Genomic DNA, 26,039 nt, shown 5'->3' on the forward strand with positions numbered 1-26,039 from the left:
ACGATAGACTAAAAAGATACTATGATATATAGCCTATTTTTTGTGTGTATTTTATAGATTAGGTCTATACATAGATTTGAACACAAATGTGATAGGCTACAGACTAAAGAAAATGAGTATGCCTATAAAAACATGCACTCAAATTGCATGTGTGATGTCATTTCTTTCCACTGGACACAATACGTAAGCTTATTTTACCGTAAAGGAAAACCAAACGGAAAGGGAGAGGGGGAGACGGCTTCCGCAGAGGGGGCATTCCTACAGCGCCTCCTTCACAACCGCAATCAGACAACCAGATTTGAATGCTCATAACGACATACTGTAGGATAATAGTCAACGTTTTTTTACTTCGATGTACTGTATATTTTTATCTTCAATGTTAAGCCGAGCATATCTTCCAAAGAAGTGGTCTGTATCGATTTCGTACATTTTTATTGTGTTTATCCGTGTTGTTTTGATAAGCCTCGCCTGTGGATGATGATTTGACACTTCTATTACTTTTTATGTGAGGGGAGAGTAAAAAGCACAATCCCATTATTTTTAAATGGGCGGCATTTTCTGAAATGCACAGAGTGGAGAGAAAACCCGAGTTTGAGAGAGAGGAGACATCCGTTTGATAAGTGACAGTGAAGAAGGCGGACATTGCTATCCTCCACACACCACGCAATAGGACAAGCATGAGTCTGGATTCATATTTTTGAGTGACTTCAAAGCCTTATGGTTTGATTGTTTTTCTATGGTGAATTTCAAATGACTGCCTCTCATAGGCTCATGATCAAAAGGAATGAATGTTATGCCATGAACAAATCCTTCAAACAGAGGGAATACAACATTTACTCGGACAACGAACGCAGATGCTCTGCAGCAGGTCTTTTCTGAAAAGACGTGAAGATCTCAGTGAAAGAACATTGTCATATCTTTGTCCAAGGTTTTGCGATATAGGATTACGAGCCAGCTACAATAAAAACGAAATAACGGATTGAAGCAGCATGAAAACCTCACCCTACCGACGGTAACCAAGGAAAAGAAAGGGGAAACAGGACAGACAGTAATGCATACTTGTTTCATAAAGGCCTCTAATCACAGATTATCATGTGAGATTTGAGAGTGATTGATTGACATTTGATAGAACAAATATTGCCATTGTTGCTTGGTTTTGTTATAGCAATAGCGACCTTGTTCAGGGCATTTTATAGCTTATAGAAAAACGTCAATTTGATCATGTGAAACATGTGCACTGTTCCCATTATCCATAGGCAAAGCAAAGAATTGCTGTTGGCCTACATTTGTTTCAACGGTGGGAAAGAGACAGTTGATAGTCACAATTTAGGGCAGACTAAAAAGCTTGCCTTTCATGCCCCGTTGCAGAGCTTCCCAGGAGTTAAAGGCTACAGTTATTTTACCCTCAACAGCCTGTAATCAGGAAAGTCCTCTTTTCTCAGGTTATTGTATTACAATCAGTTAAAACAATATGGGGAGTGACAGTGAGATTTACAACAGAGAGTTGTCAAAGATGTCTGACGAGGATTTACTCGCCTGCTCTAAAGAAGAACTGGTGAGGCGACTGCGGAAAGAGGAGTCAGAGAAGATCTCTGCTCTTATCCAGCGTGGACGGCTGATAAAAGAAGTTAACAAACAATTACAGGGCCACCTGCTTGAGATCAGGGAGCTGAAAACCATCAACCAGCGTCTCCAGGAAGAAAACACAGAACTGCGCGACTTGTGCTGTTTTCTTGACGATGACCGACTAAAGGTGAATAAACTGGCCCGGGAATGGCAGCTGTTCGGTCACCACGCAGCCAAAGTGATGCGTGAGGATCTGGGCGGCTACTTGAAAAAACTGTCCGACCTAGAGCGCATGCAAGACGGATTAGTGAAGGAGAATCTGGACCTGAAAGAACTCTGTCTGGTCCTGGAGGAGGAGTGTGTCAGCAGGAGTGACTCCAGTCCCGGTGGATCCACTGAGCTCAACCTGCCGTGCATGGTGTCCCGAGACCTGGGGGATGGAAGTTCAAGCACTGGGAGCGTTGGTAGTCCGGACCAGCTCCACCTGGTTTGCTCACCTGATGACTGAAGATGGAACAGAGCTTGATACTTTCACTGATTAGTGAAAAAGCACGATACAGCGAAATATGGGTCGAGGAAATATGTTGACATTGTAGGAATATAATTGTTTACAGCATTCATTGCTAGAACACAAACTTTGTTGGGATTCTTTTAAGAAGATAGCATATTACACGAAATACAGCAACATCTCCAAAATGGCAGCCAGTCAGGTGTGTCTTCAGCACCTGCTGCTGTCCTAACAAAAACTTGAAAAAGAATCCTGAAGAGAAAATAAAAATGCTTTTTCCTGGACAGATGACAGCCCTACAGAGACATTAGACACTAAAGATCAAGATGTTTTGGAAATATAATTTCTCAATTTGTATTTATTTTTTTGACCAATCTTGTCAGAGGTTTTCCTCTTTTCAGTGATTGAGACTGTATATGGTTAACATTAGAAGATGTTGTTGGAAGGAGGTTGAGTTAGGATGTTATCTCATGCACTGGACTGTCCTGGCAGTGGACTACTTGTCAGCGTATTGCACTGGACAAAGCTACCATGGATCCCTATAGATTCATATCTCAACACAGATTTGAGCCATACAAGTACATGATATCCAAAACCATTGAACAATTTGAAGGATGAGTTGTTTTGTGAGAGACCTTTAAATAACATTTAAATCATGTAGATTATGCATTCAGTCCCTCAGGTCAGGATTGGAGTGCTGTGTGTATGAAAACACAAACTAACAATGAAATTGTGTATTATCAGCGCTGTCTTGGCAGCCCTTCACTTTTACACTGAAATTGCACGAGAGACATAGTGTGCTACAGTAATTTAAGCTGTACAATACACTAAACATAGCACCGCTGGTTTGTGTCTTACACCTGCACCTATGAACTGAACTCACTCAGAACTGAACTGCCCAGGCAGCTCTCAACCAGCCACTTTTGTATCAAACTGGTAGGTCTAGACTGGAGTTTACGAGATGATGGATTTATAGATTCTGGCGACTAGGCAAGACACTTAATACTTTATTATTGTTATGATTATTATAACTGCTTCACATTTTCTGTATAAGTTGCCAGTAGTCAGGATCCCAATATAACTCATGTTTTGTGGTAATTCTGTAGAGCTACTCTCTCATTGTCTTCATTAACTTGACCTATCAGTATTACTTCATTAATGAATACACATTTCTGTTTTGTGCATATAGAACATGCTCCTGGATTGGATAAGATTTGCTTTTTTGGCTTTAATTGGTGGGCTGCTCGTAGTGCATTGAAGACCTTTAAATACACTGGCTGAGACACTCAATCGTGTTATGACCTTTGTGTGTGCAGGAAGGCTATTTTACATGGTGTAACGTGAGTAATTGATTGATCTCGCGATCAGTTTGTCCCAGACTGCAGTTGATTGATGTTCCTGTCCATGTCATACAGCCTGACATTGTGGATATTCATCAGATTTATTGTTGGACCTGTTTGCACAGCAAGGAGATCTGGAGTGGACAGTAACACTTTCATCAACTTAGTGAAACACAGAGAGCTCCTTTGACAGCGAGGAACACACATAGGCACTCTTTCTTCTAACCCCTATACTTATCATATGCTCTCTGGGCCCCGTGTGAGTGAGTGACTCACTTCATTTGCGGGAAGTACAGTAACAAGAGAACTCTGTGTTCAGGAATCAGGGTCATGGTAAACAGTTCTCCATTTACTAGTCATTATAATCTACTCCTCTACTTTCCTGGACTCCCTCTTACTGTAAACATGCTTTCCCATTCAATCAAGCCAAGATGTCTCATTGTGACCTCATTTTCTTCTTGCTCGTTATCTTTCATACTCGGCACATCTGAAATGTTAATGTGTTCTTTTCATCTGTTTGTATCTGCCAGTGATCCAGTTCTTTGCCTTTTACAAGGACAACCATAGAGGAATGGCCAGTTTGCCACTCCCTTTCCTCCCCAGCATCCATTGCCCCCTTCTGTAAGGTTGCTAGGCAGCAGCATCAAGCAGGATCTATTCAAAATGGAACTACTAACTAATTGGTTTAACACTAAAGAATATTCTTTAACCCTTTTGTACTATTTTAAAGCATAGAATTTGCTTGGACTTGACAATGTGATATTTGCATCGGTATATTATCAAACATACTTGATCACCACCAAATCAACATCCGTAACCTTGTCTTTATAGTCTTTTATTGCACTGCTTTGTAAGATCGCATCAAAATGAAGGCACTGCCCACTAGAAACCCACAGTCAAAAGAGAACACATTATCAAAAATATACACTACACGCTCAAATACATGTCTATATATATTCTATATTTACTCCCATGGTCCTGCCTTAGTTGTCTTAAATGTTCCCAGAATAATGCGGTTTTGCATAAATGAAATAAATTCTATTGTATTAAACTACAATATGTATACATTTTTTTATATAAAGATAGCATACATGAGAAAGATTACAACTTGGCACGCATGTATGATTATCCTAAAACAAAACCAACGTGTTTATTACCATGTTGTTACAGGTAATAAAGGCCAGTGTTCATACAGAACATGTAAGGCTTCAGTAAATTGATGTGGTTCCTACATTTCAAATGCAGAAATATCACCATTATTGACAAAGTTGATGCATTTTTGTTTGAACATTTGCACAATTCTACCTCTTGGGTTTTGAGCATAACACATATAGTTAGTCAGATGTTAAATGCATCAGGGAAAACAAGAAAATAGTGTAACAATACAATCCTTTAAATATGAGTCGTTTGTGTCACCATAATGCTTTGTGAGTGTCAGTGTGTTAGCTTTTGTATGTCACCCATTCCGTTGTCATAATCGTCGTCATCTTCATAACCGCCAGTGTTGTCACTCAGTCCTTTCCAACATGGAAGCCCGTTAAATCACAGTGTGAAGATGGTAGGGGAGTTTAGGGAGTGATCTGATTGGTCCCCACTGCTGCTGCTACGGCGATGGGCAATACTACAGGGCTGGGGGTTTCGAGACTGCTGGGTCACATCCTGTTGAGAGGAAGATGGCTGAGGCGGTAGAGCATGGGATGAACTAGTGGAACTGGAGTCTAGAGAGCCAGAGGGATAACTGAAGACCAGACTAGCCATGAAAGGAGTAAGAGATGGAGTAGAAATAAGAATTGGGGTGTGAAGGGACTCAGATTCTATGGGGACGGAAAAGGATGTCACAGGACGAGCAGGGATAATAATTTGGGGTTTGGGCTTCTTAATCTTTGATTGGCTCTTTACTGAGGACCGTGGTAGGTCCTCAGGCTCGATTTTAATTCCTAATGAGGGAAGCCCTGAGCTCGGGTCAGAATCCAAGACGGAGTCCTGGATCTTGCAAATGGGACGGTGGGCCTCTATGACCAACTCTAGCTTTTCTTTCTCCTTCTGTAGTTGAGCAATCTCCTTCTGCAGATGGGACTTTTTAACTTCCAACTCGTCTGTCTCCTAAGAAAGGGAAAATTGAAAGAGAAAAGGTTGTATTGTCAATCTATTTATTTTTTCAATTGGCACAAAAACCCAGTAGTTAAAATATTAAATGTGAGTGTCTTATAAACGGGTGATATGATTTACAAAACGTAAAAAAATGTGTTAATAAGCCTCTTCAAATTAAACTTACACTTTGCAGCGTGTCTGTCAGCTCACGTCGGCGGTTACGACACTTGGCAGCTGCCTGTTTGTTTCGCTCTCTCCTTATTCTGCGTCTTGCCAACTCCTCTGGGGACAACTAAAGTGAGAGAAAGACATTTGATGACTATGAAAAAAAGTACCAATAAGTTTGACAAAAATGTACACAACTTGAAAGACATCTAGCTCAACGCAATTGAAGGGGACTGCACTAAACAGCAGATTACTAAAATGTGTTGTGAAATACTACCACCTTGTGTATAAACTGAGTCACTACATTCAAACTTTCACAATGGCATTTTGTAACATCTGAGACTTTTGTCACGCCCTTCCTCCAATTTAATTTAACATTTTGTCCAGTTATTTGTTTCTATTCATCCAATTTTTCCCGCCCCTGTATTATGATGATTCACTCAGACCCCCGTTGTGACTCCGGTATGAGTCATATGACTTGCCCCGCTGAGTCACATGATAGCCCATTTTCCATCCCATCAAGCTCAATCAACCACACATTCTGGAAGCGTAATTGATAGCCAACGGGTATAGAAAGCATATACCCTCAAGGAAAACAAAAACGCACTACTATGGGTAGTTAGGCAATTTGATAAATTACTTGATGTGTTGCCGTCTTACATTTCGTGAACCCAGGCTGATAAAAGCACTCATTTTCTAGCACTTAGCCTAATAAGTCACTAACGTCAAATGAGCTGCGTATCTCAAACAATTATAAAGCAAGTCAGTGTACATAGCTGTTCCAAAGTACATAGGCCTAGGTGTCAACCGAAACAGATGTGGTCAACCTCTGCATCATCTGGAATTTCCAAATTTTCACCCCCCACAAATCTAGCCCATTCAAAAGAGAGCTCTCAGGAATATTTGTTTCTGTAATTTCGTTTTCATCCTATCAGACAGAATGGGTGTGTGGTAATGTCTCACTGCCATATCAGAAGTATAAGTCAGTCACCGACACTACAGGATATTACTCACTACTGACACCGACTCAGCCATCCGTCTCTACACCTCTGTGAAGTCCCTAGTTGCCCTTTTCCATGCCCCTCTCAGTCCCAACGAAGCACTGGAATTCTAAGCCTCTCTGTATCCAGTGTAGCATTATTAATAAGACAACTACACGGAATAGGGTCTACTAGTGCAGAGCGATTAACCGAAATGTCCATTGTTTTTTTAAAGAACTAATTGACAGAAGTCAGTTCAATTATTTGATTTCCATTTTGTTTTTCCTGTAGATATAAATCAGATGAAGCCTGAACTGTCTGGTGTAATAGGGAGGTGTAGTTTCCACCAGGCCAATATTCTACAGTTTAGCTCAGAAAATGTTGTAATTAACTACAATGACCATAATCCATTGTGCTCCTGCTTAAACTTGTCTGGTCTGAGCGGAGCAGACATGGAGACAGAGAAGAGAGAATGCGCGATCAAGAGGGCTAGAAAGCAGTTGCTTTGCGAGCTTGAAAATACATGATCTAAGTCAGGGCCCGAGTTTGGGAAACCCTGATCTAAGTGATTGATAGTTGGTATTCAGCAGTCAATGTATGCCTTATTTATTTGGAAAAACTATTAAAATAGTGATTTTGTCAGACAGCATAGGCAGCAGAGCTCTACAGAGATGATATGACTCAGAATGAAATGATTAAGTCATCAAATAAAACAAATATTTTATTAAAGTATATTAAAGTAAAGTTATGTGAATAAATGATAAGTCACGACCATCATGGGACTATTATTAACTGGTTTATTCAGTGTTAAAGCATTCAGCCCACACAAAAACCATGAGATTTTTTAAATAAATCGAACTGAAACCAAACCGACTTCAAAAGGTACTAATCACTCAGCACTATGGCCTACTAAACTATACCTCTTTAAAGACAACCACCTTTTCGAAATGCATGTTGTGATAAGTGACCTTACGATTCATCTGCATTTTGGTCAAATATCCACCGACATTCTGGCACAATACCTACCTACCTTTTGAAATAAGAGTTTCACACTCTGCTGGCTAAAGATGAAACATATTCTTACATGTTCATCGTTCCTGCGTCTGGTCGTGCTTCCAGAACTTGCCGCGGCCCTTATGACCCCTGGTCTGTAAAGGTGTGGTTGGGAAGGTGAGGGGTTGAAGGACCTCATTCCTGCTACAGGTGGGTAAGGAGGACGTGGAGGCCGCGAGGGGCCAGCTGGACCGATGAGGGAGGGCTGGACCAACCACTGGAGGTCTTGGTTGGAAGTGATGTCATTGAGACTGGGAATAAACTGACTGCCTCCTGCCACAGTGAACTTCTGAGGAGAGCAAGAGCAAAATAAATAATGAGAGCAAAAGAGAGCGAGATTAGCGTAAAGAGATTGACAAGCAGAAGGATTTAAAACAAAACTATTATTTTGAACCAGATATTTGACATGGACATATGCATGTATCAGGACATAAAGGCAGCAATTTTGATGGACTGAGACTGAATGGTTAAATACATCCATCACGTGTATCACGTCAACATAAGCCCTCACTCAGACAATGGTAATCAGATTTACACCATGGCTAGAATACAATTATTAGCCTACTACATTTCTTATGTCATTATTATTCCATTACTATTCTATTATTAATATATTCTGCAATTAATACTATTAAGCAATAGAATTATTGGGGGAAAACTTTAAACAAAAATTAGAATGATTTACTCTTATTAAAGTTTACAACATAGCCCATATGTGTGCCGCCTACCTGATGTTGTTGAGTGGTTGAGGTGCTGGTGTCCTGGGATACAGCGCTCGATCCGGTGTGTGGGGACCCAGAGTCGCTGTTGCGGTACGTAGAGCTGCCTCCGCGGCCCATGTCCCCAAAGTTCCGGTACATCTTTGATTGTAAAACTGCTATCCCGATGAGTGCAAAGTAATCCAGATGAGTTTTATGAAGAGCAAGCGGTGAAGTGAACGAAGCGTTCGAGTAGTGTCACGTTCACTATTCAAACGTTGGGGAAACCCTCCTTGTTGCGGGAAGTTGGTAGGATCTGAAAATATGTATCCTGAAAGGGGAAGAAGGAAACTTCTAATGAAAAGCTTGTTCTTGTATATGACTAATTTCTCTCAAATAAATTTAAAATTACTCCTTACTTACATGGATCATTCCAGTTGGACTGAAAAGTATAGAGTGATCGTAGAATTATAAACCTCTAAACCAATACTATAGTTTTTCCACGCCCCTCCCAAATTACTGGAAATGGTGTTGTCTGGTTTTCGGCGTGCAACTGACCACGTGCGAATGACGTTTTTGGCCATATATGGTGAGTTTCCTCCAGCAAGTTTTCCCGGGAATCCTCATTGCCAGTTTGGTTGTTTAAATCAAATTGTATTGGTCACATATACGTATTTAGCAGATGTAGCGAGAGGCTTGTGTTCCTAGCTCCAAGAGTGCAGTAGTATCTAACAATTCACAACAATACACACAAATCTAAAAGTAAAATAATGGGATTAAGAAATATTTAAATATTAGGATGAGCAATGTCTTAGTGGCATTGACTAAAATACAGTAGAAGCTGTTTTTCAGTCTCGGTCCCAGTTTTCACGCACCTGTACTGACCTCGCCTTCTGGATGATAGAGGAGTGAACAAGCCGTGGCTCGCTTGGTTGATGTCCTTCATGATATTTTTCGCCTTCCTGTGACATCGGGTGCTGTATGTGTCCCCCGGTGATGCGTTGGGCAGACCGCGCCACCCTCTGGAGAGCCCTGCGGTTGCGGTCGGTGCAGTTGCCGTCCTATGGACAGGACGCTCTAAACTGTGCACCTGTAAAAGTTCGTGAGGGTCTTTTAGGGGCCAATATGAATTTCTTCAGCTCCCGAACCTACAAAACTATGGGGCAAAACAGATGGGGTTGGCTTAGATTTGTGACAACATGTAAACTATATATTTGGTCTCCAATGTTTATTGAAAACATGAAAAGACGTTTGCACAATGACCACTTGTCTCAAATACATTGTTAGTTGTTGGTTAGCTAGCTTGCGAGTTTTAGCATACATTAAATCAGTCACAACACCTCAAATCAAAACGTGTTATCAAGAACAAGCTTCAATTAGTTTAAATGACTCACGTACGATTCCCAATCCCCACATGGCAGTGTCTTGTCATCGTTGGTAGCTATCTGGCCATCCAGAATCACAACAACTCACGGACATCTGTCCAATTGAAGCGTGTGTATTGTTTTGGTGTTATTGTTAGCTAACCCATAACAGGAGCGGAAAGCACGCTCTTTGCCCCATACTTGGCATCCACTTTCTTTTTCTTGAACACATAAATCTAGGGAACACTGCCTGAAGGAGGTCAGTCAGCGGAATTGATCTTTTGACCAATCAGATCAGCTCTGGAAAATATGTGATGTGATTGGTCAAAATACCAATTTATGGCAAAAATATCAGAATTTGGTTTGCCAGTGTGAACGCAGAATGTGAATTATTTCTCCATCTGTTTCAACTGTCTTTGGCAGTGTCAGTAACTTGTTGTTTTCTATGTAGTCTACTGTCAAACGCTTCTTAAATCCTAAATGTGCAGCGACTGCCACCATCTCTCTCGTAGTGGCGATATCACTGAACCGCTGCAGTCCCTGCTCTCACTTATGGCTCGATTGGGGTTGAGTTCCCGCCATGGTTGACTCATCTTTTGTGAATAACTACCGAGTATTATCAAAGCCAATACATAGCCTACTGTATGATTCAGTTGCAATTTATACCAGCTTGTCTCTTAGGATATAGAATAAGGCTACAACTTAGCAGCATGCATTATGATAAGTTGATATGTATTGAAGATACAGTGAATCATGACTGTTTTATCATCTTTATCATTTGAGCCATTTTGCACTTACTGTTGTTTTTGGCACTCACCAACATCACAATGCGTGAAAGTGAAATATGTTAAATAAAATTAAATAAATAAAATGTTGTATACCTTTACCTAGGCAAGTCAGTTAAGAACAAATTCTTATTTACAATGAAGGCCTAGCAACAGTGGGTTAACTGCCTTGTTCAGGGGCAGAACAACAGATTTATAAAGCATCGCATTTTTGTCTTATGCATCACAGTGACCTAATATTACTTTCACTTCCTTATTTTCAGGTTTACTTTGCCTGTATTATTTCTTTTTGTGGGGAGACACGTGCACTTCTCTCTCTGTGGCATACTATATGAATGACACCTCATCAGACTGTTGAATGACAATATAGGGGAAGGTGAAGATGACTTAATGCCTCTGGAATGCCATGATGACACACCGTTTCTGTCTCTATATGACATGCCACAACATGCTGACCAGCCCGAGGTTTTTTTCCACACCAATTGACTCAGACATGCATCATTGATGCATCACAGACGTAGACTACATATACATGCAGAGGTAGCTACAGTGGTACACACCGTACAACCATGCACATTACAACACCCAGATGCATTTTCTAAGTCTTCATGTTTTTTTCATATGCCACATCACATACACCTACTCATCCAATCTCCCATAACACACACACACACACACACACATGCAATCTCCTACCATACACACTAACTTCTAATATGGATGAGTGATTTCCCTGTATTTTTTGTGTATCTTTGACAAATAATGTTTTGTTGATATGTTGTTCATTTGATTATTTATCAGATTACAAGTAATAACCTTCACAATTACCAAGTGTATTTAATTAGTCACTGTTTCTTTCAGAAGACAACATGGGCTACCTTCTATAAAACTAAAGTTAGCCAGAGGAATAGTGCACTGTAATTTGGTTTTATGTAAATCAACACTGTGTTTACAACGGGTTTTTGTTATATATATTTGTTACATTTCTTAGGTGACAGATAAGCATAGAAGCAGAAAATAGCCAACTAATTGAAGCAAGCAGGGTCAAGCTGAAGTAATGTTCCTCTGTTCAACAGTTTTGACTTTTGGCACAAGCTGCCTACAATTCTTGATGAATGTGTACTTTGAGTGCATTCTTTGAGCATAAATTGTTTCTGTATCCAAGCTCTAGATGACAATCCACCTATTCAAGGAGATAGGATACTGTTAGTACCATAGACACTCAGGAGGTAGCTGATTTTGCCTGATCTTGGCCAGAGTTACATAAATATCTATATGGCTGTATAATGTATATATATGCTACCAGGACTGCCCAACCCTCTTTCTGGAGATCTACGGTCCTTGGGGTTTCAGTCCAACCCTAGTTTAACACACCTGATTCTACTAATTAGTTGCTCAAAAAGACCTTAACTAGCTGAATCAAATACGCTAAATTCGGGATGGACTGAAAACCTACAGGGCAGTAGATCTCAGGAAGAGGGTTGGGCAGGCTTGTGCTATATAGAGCCTATTCAGATCTTTTTTTCACTAATTGGTCCAATCAGATCACCTCTGAAAAAGATTTTGATGTAAAAAGTACCAATTACTTAGTGGAAAAAGGGTCAGAATTGAGTTGTCTGTGGTAACGCAGTCTATGTGGCTCTCTATAGCAAATATACACATCATACACACTAAAATACAGTAGAATACAGTATATACATATGAAATTAGTAAAGCAGTATGTAAACATTATTCAAGAGACTAGTGTTCCATTATTAAAGTGACCAGTCAATGCCACGCCGACATTGCTCATCCTAATTCCATTATTTACTTTTAGATTTGTGTGTATTGTTGTGAATTGTTAGATATTACTGCACTGTTGGAGCAAGGAACAGAAGCATTTCGCTACACTCGCAATAACATCTGCTAAATATGTGTATGTGACCAATAAAATTTGATTTGATTTAGAATACATGTGTATTCATGTCATAATATTCTAAATGTTTGACATGGTAAAGACTCTACAGCAACCCTTTTTACACCGGCCAAGGTTGAAGGAGCTGATGATAATGCACGTTTTCTGATTCACCACGACAGATATCCCGGAAAACCAATCGGTGCACAGGCTGAATCTTTATTGGTCGTCATAAATTACCACAGCCACAAAGTCATAATTATGGCTAAACCCCGCCTATTTCTACATTTGATCTTATTACACTGCTAACTTTATGCCTAACCTTAAATGCCTAACCTTACATTTTAAGATATAGACCATTTTGACTTTGTGGCTGTGGTAACAACCATCTTTATGGTTGTGACGGGAGTGAGTACAGCTTCGACCGGAAGTTATTTTTGGTAGCACGTCAGGAGAGCAATTTAGCGTACCTTTTATTTTATTATTATTTTTATTTCACCTTTATTTAACCAGGTAGGCAAGTTAAGAATAAGTTCTCATTTACAATTGTGACCTGGCCAAGATAAAGCAAAGCAGTTCGACACATACAACAACACAGAGTTACATATTGAGTAAAACAAACGAACAGTCAATAATACAGTAGACAAATAGGTCTATATAATGTGAAATAAGGGAGGTAAAGGCAAAAAAAGGCCATAGTGGCGAAGTAAATACAATATAGCAAGTAAAACACTGGAATGGTAGATTTGCAGTGGAAGAATGTGCAAAGCAGAAATAAAAATAATGGGATGCAAAGGAGGAAAATAAATAAAGAAGTAGGGGAAGAGTTAGTTGTTTGGGCTAAATTATAGATGGGCTATGTACAGGTGCAGTAATCTGTGAGCTGCTCTGACAGCTGGGGCTTAAAGCTAGTGAGGGAGATAAGTGTTTCCAGTTTCAGAGATTTTTGTAGTTCGTTCCAGTCATTGGCAGCAGAGAACTGGAAGGAGAGGCGGCCAACGGAAGAATTGGTTTTGGGGGTGACCAGAGACATATACCTGCTGGAGCGCATGCTACAGGTGGGTGCTGCTGTGGTGATCAGCAGGGTCTTGTAGATGACCTGGAGCCAGTGGGTTTGGCGACGAGTATGAAGCGAGGGCCAGCCAACGAGAGAGTACAGGTCGCAGTGGTGGGTAGTATATGGGGCATTGGTGACAAAACGGATGGCAATGTGATAGACTGCATCCAATTTATTGAGTTGGGTATTGGAGGCTATTTTGTAAATGACATCGCCGAAGTCGGGGATCGGTAGGATGATCAGTTTTACGAGGGTATGTTTGGCAGCATGAGTGAAGGATGCTTTGTTGCGAAATAGGAAACCAATTCTAGATTTAACTTTGGATTGGAGTTGTTTGATGTGAGCCTGGAAGGAGAGTTTACAGTCTAACAGACACCTAGGTATTTGTAGTTGTCCACATATACAAAGTCAGAACCGTCCAGAGTAGTGATGCTGGACGGGCGGGCAGGTGCAGGCAGCGATCGGTTGATGAGCATGCATTTAGTTTTACTTGTATTTAAGAGCAGTTGGAGGCCACGGAAGGAGAGTTGTATGGCATTGAAGCTCGTCTGGAGGGTTGTTAACACAGTGTCCAAAGAAGGGCCAGAAGTATACAGAATGGTGTTGTCTGCGTAGAGGTGGATCAGAGACTCACCAGCAGCAAGAGCGACATCATTGATGTATACAGAGAAGAGAGTCGGCCCAAGAATTGAACCCTGTGGCAGCCCCATAGAGACTGCAATAGGCTCAGACAACAGGCCCTCCATTTTGACACACTGAAGTCTATCAGAGAAGTAGTTGGTGAACCAGGCGAGGCAATCATTTGAGAAACCAAGGCTATCGAGTCTGCCGATGAGGATGTGGTGATTGACAGAGTCGAAAGCCTTGGCAAGGTCAATGAATATGGCTGCACAGTATTTCTTATCGATGGCGGTTAAGATATTGTTTAGGACCTTGAGCGTGGCTGAGGTGCACCCATGACCAGCTCTGAAACCAGATTGCATAGTGGAGAAGGTGCGGTGGGATTCAAAATGGTCGGTAATCTGTTTGTTGACTTGGCTTTCGAAGACCTTAGAAAGGTAGGGTAGGATAGATATAGGTCTGTAGCAGTTTGGGTCAAGAGTGTCCCCCCCTTTGAAGAGGGGGATGACCGCAGCTGCTTTCCATTCTTTGGGAATCTCAGACGACACAAAAGAGAGTTTGAACAGGCTAGTGACAGAGGTTGAACAATTTCGGCAGATCATTTTTAGAAAGAAAGGGTCCAGATTGTCCAGACCTGAACTCTAACCTTAACCTAAGTCTCATAACCTGATGCGTAAGAGCCAACTTATACTTGATCCGAAAATGTTGTCGGAGACTCTGTATGGAGGTGACGCAATCGAGGGGACTTCGGAGCTCAGTACCGCATGGCCGTGGGCCTCCCAAATTTTGTAACAATGCAGAGGGCTCTGTGTAGCTCCGTGTTGACATGATTGTTTTGATAGTAGGTGGGGGCGGGAGGTCCTGTGTAAACAACATCCTTCGCAACAGCTCTGAGCTGTGCTGCAAAGCGCAAGAAGCATGAATGCTCTTACTTCTGCAGAGGCCCAATAACCGTAAATGCTGCACGGCCAATGCAGATGTCAGATTTACCATGTAACGCCTTTAAATTCTTCAAACCTGTTACGAAAAAGTCAATTCCGGTCGTAGCTATACACTCTCTAGTCAGAACCCATCTTTATTTATGCCAATATAAGCGCAAGTAGAACAATACAACTTTGATATGAGTATTTTGCTAATAGTTAGTGCTATCTGGAATCCTTAAGACGTCTCTACCATGGATTCTAACCTTAACCACTACCTAACTTGAACCCTGAACCCTTAACCTTATCCATTTTTTTATTTGTATGTTTTTTATTTATTTATTTATTCATTTTATTTTATATTAACAAACAAATATCAACAAACAAAAGAGGAATAGCCACATGCAAACAAACATACATACAAACTATTTATATTGCCAGGAATCCTAAACAAACAAATTATATTAATTAATAATACAAGTTAATTGCCTTTTTGTTTTTCATTTTAGTTAAAGTCGTGCCATGTTGTTGAAATTCAAATTCATCACAAGTTAGGTTTTGAATTAGCAATATGCATTTGCGAATATGAAATGTACCTAATATTATTAGCAGTTGAATTAAATATACTTAAACTTTATGAATGTCAGAATTTCTTAAATAAATAATTATATTTTACCTGAAGTATTTTAAATATTAACTCCAATAAGGGGTAAGGTCAGAGTTGGGACGTCCCAAGGATAGATAGCCAAATGGTTATCCACGCTGCCACGCAGGCAGAGAAGGAGACCAATAATAGGTTAAGGTAATGTGAAAGGGGCGGGTTCTACGAAGGCCCAGCGTACGTATGGAGGTGAAGTTTGGGCTTTTTAAATAGTGTATATATTATTCCATGAGTAACTTGGTCATAGTGTTAGTATCATTTTTCTTTTAAATATAATTATGTACGTTGAAATATGTTACTCTACTTTAATTAACTGTCAATTGTTCTCACAGAAATGGTGGCAAAAACTAACCATCTCTCAGTTAGCTAGCACACATTAGCGAACTAGCAAGAGAAACCAGCTATAGCTTGCTAGCTAGTGACGTTAGTGCCAGGGGTGTCAAAGTCAAATGGACGGAGGGCCAAATAAAAAATTTAGCTACAAGCCGAGGGCCGGACTGTTCGAATGTTCATTGAAAATTTTTTAAATGACGCATATAGTCTAGTGAACCTAATTGAACCTACTGAAAACCTAACAAATATATTCCAATATGATCAGATAAATAAAGCAATATTTTCTTATGGCTCTGTCAGTAATCTTTAATTTTCAACAGACACAAAAGACAAATTTCCTTTATATAAAAATCCCCATAACATGAACATTAAATGAAAGAAACCGGTATTCAAGGCACCATCAGTAGCCTATATTTTCTATTTTAGCAAAAGTGGGCTAAATTTACTTCAAAGAAAAAAACAATAATAGCAATTTTCTATCATCCACTCAACTGAAATATTTTTAAAATATAATTGGATTGAAATACAATAAAATAAAGTGCAAAAATCTATTAATCAAAAACAACACTTTGTTTAAGGAGAAGTAACATGCAGTGAAAACAAATATTAAACTTTAACTTTTAAACTTGAACTGAGTAAAAACTCTAAATATGTGATTGCACAGTAATGTTCACTTGTTTGAGGTTGAGGGTGATACTTGGTGGTGTCCCATCTTGGTGGTGTCCCATCTCAGATTATACTCTTTCAGTACCGCCACACTTTCTCCACACAGAAGACACACAGGTTTTCCAGCTACCTCCGTGAACATATACTCCGACTCCCACCTTGTTTGAAACCCCCGGTTCTCAGTGTCCACCTTCCGTTTTGCCATTTTTGATGGGTATCTGAAAGTTAATTTTACTGTGATGCTGACGACTGCTGTGCCAATAAATATTGAAATGAAGCAGCCTACTGCTCGGTGCGTCACCGTTGCATTGTGGGAAATGTAGTATTGGTGCGTGTAAAAGATCTGCGGGCTGCCGGCTTGCTGCGGTCTGCGGGCCGGTTCTAATAATAAATCAAGATCATCCCAGGGGCCGTAAAAAACCTTCTCGCGGGCCGGATGTGGCCCGCGGGCCTTGACTCTGACATATGTGGTGTACACCATTGAAAATAGCTAGTTAATTAACGTTAAGATGTGAAGATCCAGCAACGTATGAAGGAGCGTTGCAGGCCGTTATCAAACCAGAATATTGTGTTTATTTTTTAACAGATGTTTACAATGGACCTTCCACAGCAAGGTTACAGAGCAAGTGGTAAGTAACGTTAGTTACAGCTAAAATGTTCTCTGGAGCTAGCTAGAGTTAGGCAAGCAAGGCTGTCATTGCATCATGCTACAGGTTGAATACTCTGTCACTTTTAGAGTCTCATAATTGCTTTGGGACTCATGCTTCATAGTTGAGGAACCCCGGCTCAACTCCATTCTCTTATATGGATGCTGAGTTGGGTTTTCATGACTGGTCGCGGAATTTGCTTGCAACAACATTGAGTCACCACCAGTCGATTCTGAAAACGCTTAACGGTATATGTTTGTTCTGTACAAGTGCGTTCCTTCCGCGGGGTGCCGAAATTAACTTAAAATAATAACTTTTAGCGAATACAACCACCGATTTTATTTGTTATTTCCCCGTTGACGTCCCAATGATCCAGGTTTGCGTTGAAACAATTTAATGTCTGTTTAGGTAGTATGAGCAACGAGGAAAATGTCGGTTGTATTCGTTAAGTATGAATTTCGACACCTCGCGGAAGGACCGAAGTTGTACAGGTATGGTGACTAAATGTTGTTGCTAACAGATCCAGAGACCAGTCCTCAACTTAACTTCGCCTCTATATAAGAGAACGTTTATACATTGTGAAATAATAGTGAAGACATCAACTATGAAATAACACATGGAATCATGTAGAAACCAAAAAAGTGTTAAACAAATCAAATAGCCACCCTTTACCTTGATGACCGCTTTGCACACTCTTGGCATTCTCTCAACCAGCTTCACCTGGAATGCTTTTCCAACAGTTTTGAAGGAGTTCCCACATATGCTGAGCACGCGTTGGCTGCTTTTCCGTCACTCTGCAGTCCGACTCATCCCAAACCATCTCAATATGGTTGAGGTCGGGTGATTGTGGAGGCCAGGTCATCGGATGCAGCACTCCATCACTCTCCTTCTTGGTCAAATTGCCCTGACACAGCCTGGAGGTGTTGGGTCATTGTTCTGTTGAAAAACAAATGATAGTCCCACCCGTTCACTCACACCGTGTCTCACAGACATGGCGGTTGGGTCCAAAAATCTCCCATTTGGACTCCAGACCAAAGGACACTTTTCCACTGGTCTAATGTCCATTGCTCATGTTTCTCAACCCAAGCAAGTCTCTTCTTATTGGTGTCCTTTAGTAGTGGTTCATTTGCAGCAATTTTACCATAAAGGCCTAATTCACGAAGTCTCCTATGAACAGTTGATGTTGAGATGTGTCAGAGTTCAAGTAACAGACACATTTATTTGGGCTGCAATTCCTGAGCCTGGTAACTCCTAATGAACTTTCATCATAGCACTTGATTGTTTTTGTGACTGTACTTGAAGAAACTTTAAAAGTTATTGAAATATTCCGGATTGACTGACCTTCATGTCTTAAAGTAATGATGGACTGTCATTTCTCTTTGCTTATTTGAGCTGTTCTTGCCATATTATATAGACTTCATCTTTTACCATATAGGGCTATCTTCTGTATACCACCCCTACCATGTCACAACACAACTAATTGGCTCAAAAGCATTAAGAAGGAAAGAAATTCCACAAATTAACAAGGCACACCTGTTAATTGAAATGCATTCCAGGTGTCTACCTCACAAAGCTGGTTGAGAGAATGTCAAGAGTGCAAAGCTGTCAAGGCAAAGGGTGGCTACTTTGAAGATTCTAAAATATAAAATGTACTTTTTTTTTGGTTACTACATGATTCCATATGTGTTATTTCATAGTTTTGATGTCTTCACTATTATTCTACAATGTAGAACATGGTAAAAATAAAGAAAAACCTGGAATGAGTGTGTCCAAACTTTTGACAGGTAGTGTCATTTTTCACATTTATTATCAATACAAAATATTTCTGATATGATGTCATACAATACTACAGAGGGACAAATCTCCATCTCATTTCATCCCTCTGTAGCAAAGCCAAGAGCTCGTGTAGGTCCCCACACCGGGGACCCTCTCCTCTTTGCAGATACCAGTTCTGCAACGACACCAATGAACAATCAGGGTTATTACACTCCTGGATACAACATTGGAGGGGCTCCAGTTGGAGGACCAGCGGATGCTGGGGTCAACAACCTGTTTGCTGACCCAATGGCCAGTGCAGCCATGATGTATGGCTCTTCCCTAGCCAACCAGGGAAAGGAAATTGTTAACAAGGAGGTGAGAGTATCACAGAGGCTGGTCTCATTTTCATTAGGACGATGGCTACATTCCAAAAAACTAGCAGCTGAATGCACTAAAGTTGCTGCAGGTACAGTTCCTTCGGAAAGTATTCAGACCACTTTTTCCACATTTTGTTACCTTGCACCCATATTCTAAAATGGATTAAATGAAACAATTTCCTCAGCAATTTACACCCATGACCCCATAATGACAGTGAAAACACATTTTTTGCTAATTTATAATAAATAAAAAAACACAGACCTTATTTACGTAAGTATTCAGTCCCTTTCTATGGGACTTGAAATTGAGCTCAGGTGCATCCTGTTTCCATTGATCATCCTTGAGATGTTTCTACAACTTGATTGGTGTCCGCCTGTGGTAAATTCAATTGATTGGACATGATTGGGAAAGGCACACCTGTCTATATAAGGTCCCACAGTTGATAGTGCATGTCAGAGCAAAAAACAAGCCATGAGGTCGAAGCAATTGTCCGTAGAGCTCTAAGACAGGATTGTGCCGAGGCACAGATCTGGGGAAGTATGCAAAAAATGTCTGCAGCATTGAAAGTCCCCAAGAACACAATGACCTCCATCATTCTTAAATGGAAGAGGTTTAGAACCACCAAGACTCTTCCTAGAGCTGGCCACCTGTCCAAACTGAGCAATCGGGGGAGAAGGGCCTTGGTCAGGGAGCTGACCAAGAACACGATGGTCCCTCTGACAGAGCTCCAGAGTTCCTCTGGAGATGGGAGAACCTTCCAGAAAGACAACCATCTCTGCAGCACTCCACCAATCAGTCCTTTTTGGTAGAGTGGCCAGATGGAGCCACTCCTCAGTAAAAGGTACATGACTTCCTGCTAGGAGTTTGCCAAAAGGCATGTAAAGGACTCTGATGAAACCAAGATCGAACTCCTTGGCCTGAATGCCAAGCATCATATAGGAGGAACCTGGCAATATCCCTACGATGAAGCATGTTGGTGGCAGTATCATGCTGTGGGGATGTTTTTCAGTGGCAGGGACGAGGAGACAAGTCAGGATTGAGGCAAATATGAATGGAGCAAAGTACAGAGATCCTTGAACACCCCAGTCTGAGGTCCTGAGCAGGTTAAGGTTTACCTTCCTTGAAAATAAGAGAGCCGCACACTCTTGGAGCTCAGATGCAAAAACTGAATACCAACGTTTCGACAGCCAAGCTGTCTTCATCAGGGTATAATCACAAACACTGCGGGATGACTCGTTTATATAGTGTCAAAGGACACAGGTGTCTGTAATCATGGCCAGGAGTGGCCTAATATCATTGGTTAATAATCAAATATTAAAATGTCATACAAATGGATAGCATACGATCATAGATTCATTTGACTATACAAGTTTACACACAATTACAATGGCAAAGTCACGCCGAAGGGCGCAAGGGTCTTTTAAATTAAAGATCCAGGCAGCCTCTCGAAGGTTCACCTTCCAACAGGACAATGACCCTAAGCACACAGCCAAGACATCGAAGGAGTGGCTTCGGGACAAGTCTCTGAATGTCCTTGAGTGGCCCAGCCAGAGCCCGGACTTGAACCTGATCGAACATCTCTGGAGAGACCTGAAAATAGCTGTGCACCAACGCTCCCCATCCAACCTGACAGAACTTGAGAGGATCTCCAGAGAAGAATGAGAGAAAATCCACAAATAGATTTTTGCCAAGCTTGTAGCGTCATACCCAAGAAGATTCGAGGTTGTAATCGCTGCCAAAGGTGCTTTGACAAAGTACAGAGTAAAGGGTCTGAATACTTATGTAAATGTGATATTTTTAATAAATTAGCAGAAATTTCTCACAGTTTTTGCTTTGTCATTATGGGGTATTGTGTGTAGATTGATTGAGGGGGAAACTTAAAAAATATATATATTTTAGAATAAAGCTGTAACCTAACAAAATGTGGAAAAAGTCGAGGGGTCTGAAATACTTTCCGAAGGATCCTTTCAGATCAACTCAGGATGAGGTTTTATGAAAATGCTTCAGCCAAATATGGATAAAGATAGGATTGTTAGGGTTAGCCGTGAATGAGGTAGCCACATGAGTTCTAGAGCTGGTCTGCATCTGTTCCTTTGGCTCAGTTTGTGCCTGATGGAGCCCACTGTTTACCTTTTTCCATAGTTTGTTCCTTAGCATTATGAAACATTTCTCTCTCCGTCTCTTGATGCTGGATGAGACTGCGCCAACAGTCTTTGACAGAGAATTTCATTTGCGCAATCTCCCTCTTCAGATCAGCAGGTACGTGTCTGTGAACAAGCTGAAGTACTTCTTTGCCGTCGATTCCAAATATGTAATGAAGAAACTACTGCTCCTCGTGTTCCCGTACACACATCAGGTAATGAAGTCATTTTATTACACCAAACACACCATATCACGGCCTTACACTTGAATTTCCACAGCGTATGATACCCAACAGCACTGTAGCACACACTGATGTGTCATGGAGATGGTCTCGGCGTTCCACCATCGTCTTGTCTCATGTTCTCTTGCGCCTATCAAATAGTCAGGCCTCCAAACAAGATAATCACTCGGCTAGCACTGGTGTGTTTTGATGTGCAGGTCACACAGAAGATTATAGATGTAGAAGGGACGGCTGAATTTGTGTTTCATCAATGTTTTATATTAACAAGCCTGATCAGTTTCCACACATGTTCCATACTCAGATTTAGAGAAATTGTTAGACATTCTGTGACCTGATTAAATGTTAGGTTCAGCAAAAACTATATGGCTTCTCTATGAGGTGTAAATATATTGCCCATATTGTAATGTCAATAGGACTGGGAAGTTCGTTACCACAGGGACACTCCTCTCATACCGAGGCATGATGTGAATGCGCCCGACCTTTACATACCTTGTAAGTTAATTTTATGATATCAGAAAGATGTTTAATGTCATTCATCCTTCATGACGGAATCTTTTGAATTAGAATACACACTTTGAATTGTTTTGTTTATTATTACTGTATTGTTTTTCAGCAATGGCTTTCATCACCTACATTTTGCTAGCTGGGATGGCCCTTGGCATTCAGAAGAGGTTACTTCAACTACTTTTTCTTTACAACTGTACAAACATGGCCAAGCAAATACAGTGGGGCAAAAAAGTATTTAGTCAGCCACCAATTGTGCTAGTTCTCCCACTTAAAAAGATGAGAGAGGCCTGTAATTTTCATCATAGGTACACTTCAACTATGACAGACAAAATAAGAAAAAAAAATCCAGAAAATCACATTGTAGGATTTTAAATTAATTTATTTGCAAATTATGGTGGAAAATAAGTATTTGGTCAATAACAAAAGTTTCTCAATACTTTTATATACCCTTTGTTGGCAATGACAGAGGTCAGACGTTTTCTATACGTCTTCACAAGGTTTTCACACGCTGTTGCTGGTATTTTGGCCCATTCCTCCATGCAGATCTCCTCTAGAGCAGTGATGTTTTGGGGCTGTTGCTGGACAACATGGACTTTCAACTCCCTCCAAAGATTTTCTATGGGGTTGAGATCTGGAGACTGGCTAAGCCACACCAGGACCTTGAAATGCTTCTTATGAAGCCACTCCTTCGTTGCCCGGGCGGTGTGTTTGGGATCATTGTCATGCTGAAAGACTCAGCCACGTTTCATCTTCAATTGTTAATGGAAGGAGGGTTTCACTCAAAATATCACGATACATGGCCCCATTCATTCTTTCCTTTACACGGATCAGTCGTCCTGGTCCCTTTGCAGAAAAACAGCCCCAAAGCATGATGTTTCCACCCTCATGCTTCACAGTAGGTATGGTGTTCTTTGGATGCAACTCAGCATTCTTTGTCCTCCAAACACGACGAGTTGAGTTTTTACCAAAAAGTTATGTTTTGGTTTCATCTGACCATATGACATTCTCCCAATCTTCTTCTGGATCATCCAAATGCTCTCTAGCAAACTTCAGACGGGCCTGGACATGTACTGGCTTAAGCAGGGGGACACATCTGGCACTGCAGGATTTGAGTCCCTGGCGGCGTAGTGTGTTACTGATGGTAGGCTTTGTTACTTTGGTCCCAGCTCTCTGCAGGTCATTCACTAGGTCCCCCCGTGTGGTTCTGGGATTTTTGCTCACCGTTCTTGTGATCATTTTGACCCCACGGGGTGAGATCTTGCGTGGAGCCCCAGATCGAGGGAGATTATCAGTGGTCTTGTATGTCTTCCATTTCCTAATAATTGCTCCCACAGTTGATTTCTTCAAACCAAGCTGCTTACCTATTGCAGATTCAGTATTCCCAGCCTGGTGCAGGTCTACAATGTTGTTTCTGGTGTCCTTTGACAGCTCTTTGGTCTTGGCCATAGTGGAGTTTGGAGTGTGACTGTTTGAGGTTGTTGACAGGTGTCTTTTATACTGATAACAAGTTCAAACAGGTGCCATTAATACAGGTAACGAGTGGAGGACAGAGGAGCCTCTTAAAGAAGAAGTTACAGGTCTGTGAGAGCCCGAAATCTTGCTTGTTTGAAGGTGACCAAATACTTATTTTCCACCATAATTTGCAAATAAATTCATTAAAAATCCTACAATGTGATTTTCTGGATTTTTTTCTTCTCATTTTGTCTGTCATAGTTGAAGTGTACCTATGATGAAAATTACAAGCCTCTCTCACCTTTTTTAAGTGGGAGAACTTGCACAATTGGTGGCTGACCAAATACTTTTTTGCCCCACTGTATATGATTTCTGTAATGTTACAGATACTGTGTTAATGAAATTAATACATTGTATTTGTCTCTATTTGTAAATTAATCAACAAACTAAAGTTCTTCCCTCATTATTATTGTCTCTTCTTCAATGGCAGGTTCAGTCCAGAAGTCCTTGGTCTGTGTGCCAGCACTGCTTTGGTGTGGGTCGTCATAGAGGTCTTGGTCATGTTGCTGTGTCTCTACATTCTCTCTGTTCACTCTGACTTGTCCATTTTTGACCTCTTTGCATACAGTGGATACAAATATGTGGGGTAAGGGATCCAATAGATCTACATTCTGTAAGATATATATTTTTTTAACCTCCAAGTTGTTACATTTGTTCACATATTACTGTGATACCTCTTTTTCTAGCATGATGATTCTTTGTTTTAGAATGATTTTCACAGTGCTGGGTGGTCTGCTGTTTGGCAGTGATGGGTACTTCGTGGCTCTCACTTGGTCATCTTGTGCTCTTATGTTTTTCATTGTAAGTACTTCAGAACTCTGGAACTGTTTCAGATATTGTATTACCTAGTAATGCATGCTTAATGCAAGATAGTAGGCAAGTTGACATGGTTTAATTAGTTTATTTTACTTTAAACTTTGTTTTAGACTAAACAGCATTTTGATCACCACATCAGGTCCGCTCTCTCAAAATGAAGATTCTGTTGTCTCTCTCCCATGACTCCATGGGGGCTGGGGCGACAGCCAAGCTAAGACTCCGCCTGTACATCACCGTGGCCCCCGCAGCCTTTCAGCCAATCATTATCTACTGGCTCACCTCGCATCTGGTCAGGTGACCTGGTACAGGGTCTGACCCTGAGGGTCATTAGTATCGAGGAAAAAAAAAAAACATTCTACAAACTTGGCTCTTGCGAGTGTCATTTACCTACATACCAGCTCATCTGCCAGGGAAAGCGGGATGATGGATATCGAGCTATATCTTGTGTTAGGCTTGTGGGTTAAAGCTTAAAATGAACATTTTAGTTTTTACTTCTGTAGGTGAGACTTTTGTATGCAAGACATCACTTGTCACAATGAGTGTTTTACAGACAGTCATTTTTGGCCACCTTATTTATAAGGAAAGAAGGGCTTTGTATTCATGAAATTGGAATTTATGGTTATGATAAACCTTTGTCACACTCCAGTTCTTCCTCTAAAGTTTCCTGCGTATGTTGTCCTTTTGGGCTTACCAGAAATGTTGCAATGTGGTTAAATGGAAAATGATTGAGATATTTATGTATTTATTTTACCAGGTAAGTTGACTGAGAACACACTCATTTACAGAAACAACCTGGGGAATAGTTACAGGGGAGAGGGGGGACTTGGAGGATGTGCTATCAGTGCCCTCTTCTGCATTTTAACCTTCTCTGTTAATCCCTCCTTTTTATTATTTATCTAAACTTTGTGGAGCATGAACAAGTTTTATTTTTGTAAAAATAAAATAGAATATAATTTTATCCATGCCTCTGTCATTTTGTTAACTGAATGTAATGTTTAAAAGGAAAAAATGTCTGTCTCTCAGTTGGATCATCCTGAATTTAGGGGCTCCCTTCGTGACGCAGCAGTCTAAGGCACTGCATCAGTGCTAGAGGTGTCACTACAGACTCTGGTTTGATTCCAGGCTGTATCACAACCGGCTGTGATTGGGAGTCCCATAGGACAGCGCACAATTAGGCCCAGCGTCATTAGGGTTTGGCTGAGGCAGGCCGTCCGTTGTAAATAAACATTTTGTTCTTAACTGACTTGCCTAGTAAAATAAAGAATTTGTTGGCAAAAGACAGAACTGTATCTTTAAGGCGAGAACGCGCAGGCGGCAGGCAATCTACAAGGCGTCC

At 40.8% G+C, this 26,039-nt stretch overlaps 3 protein-coding genes across 5 annotated transcripts; 2 read left to right on the forward strand and 1 right to left on the reverse strand.

Moving 5' to 3' along the window:
• Positions 1-226: 226 nt before the first annotated feature.
• Positions 227-4,515, forward strand: LOC135526356 (coiled-coil domain-containing protein 85B). Its single transcript, XM_064954673.1, has one exon. The coding sequence runs from the start codon at positions 1,472-1,474 to the stop codon at positions 2,072-2,074; it is 603 nt and encodes a 200-aa protein (XP_064810745.1). The 5' UTR covers positions 227-1,471; the 3' UTR covers positions 2,075-4,515.
• LOC135526355 (fos-related antigen 1-like) lies at positions 4,234-8,927 on the reverse strand. Of its 2 annotated transcripts, none has more exons than XM_064954672.1 (5): positions 8,825-8,927; positions 8,432-8,732; positions 7,735-7,989; positions 5,690-5,797; positions 4,234-5,517 (listed from the first exon to the last, which is right to left on the reverse strand). In XM_064954672.1, exons 2-5 carry the CDS (start codon positions 8,561-8,563, stop codon positions 4,957-4,959), a joined length of 1,056 nt encoding a protein of 351 aa, XP_064810744.1. In that variant the 5' UTR covers positions 8,564-8,732; positions 8,825-8,927; the 3' UTR covers positions 4,234-4,956. The 2 variants fall into 2 exon arrangements, with proteins under 2 accessions (XP_064810744.1, XP_064810743.1); XM_064954671.1 differs by having other exon boundaries at positions 7,735-7,992.
• A 6,936-nt stretch (positions 8,928-15,863) lies between these two features.
• LOC135526357 (protein YIF1A-like) lies at positions 15,864-25,661 on the forward strand. Of its 2 annotated transcripts, none has more exons than XM_064954674.1 (9): positions 15,864-15,892; positions 17,289-17,331; positions 19,238-19,482; positions 21,737-21,841; positions 22,282-22,360; positions 22,482-22,539; positions 24,318-24,473; positions 24,595-24,688; positions 24,843-25,661. In XM_064954674.1, the coding sequence occupies exons 1-9, from the start codon at positions 15,887-15,889 to the stop codon at positions 24,999-25,001; spliced, it is 945 nt and encodes a 314-aa protein (XP_064810746.1). In that variant the 5' UTR covers positions 15,864-15,886; the 3' UTR covers positions 25,002-25,661. The 2 variants fall into 2 exon arrangements, with proteins under 2 accessions (XP_064810746.1, XP_064810747.1); XM_064954675.1 differs by having other exon boundaries at positions 24,814-24,962.
• Positions 25,662-26,039: the final 378 nt, after the last annotated feature.

This window comes from Oncorhynchus masou, chromosome 32, assembly GCF_036934945.1.
Source record: "Oncorhynchus masou masou isolate Uvic2021 chromosome 32, UVic_Omas_1.1, whole genome shotgun sequence".
Lineage (NCBI taxonomy): Eukaryota > Metazoa > Chordata > Actinopteri > Salmoniformes > Salmonidae > Oncorhynchus > Oncorhynchus masou.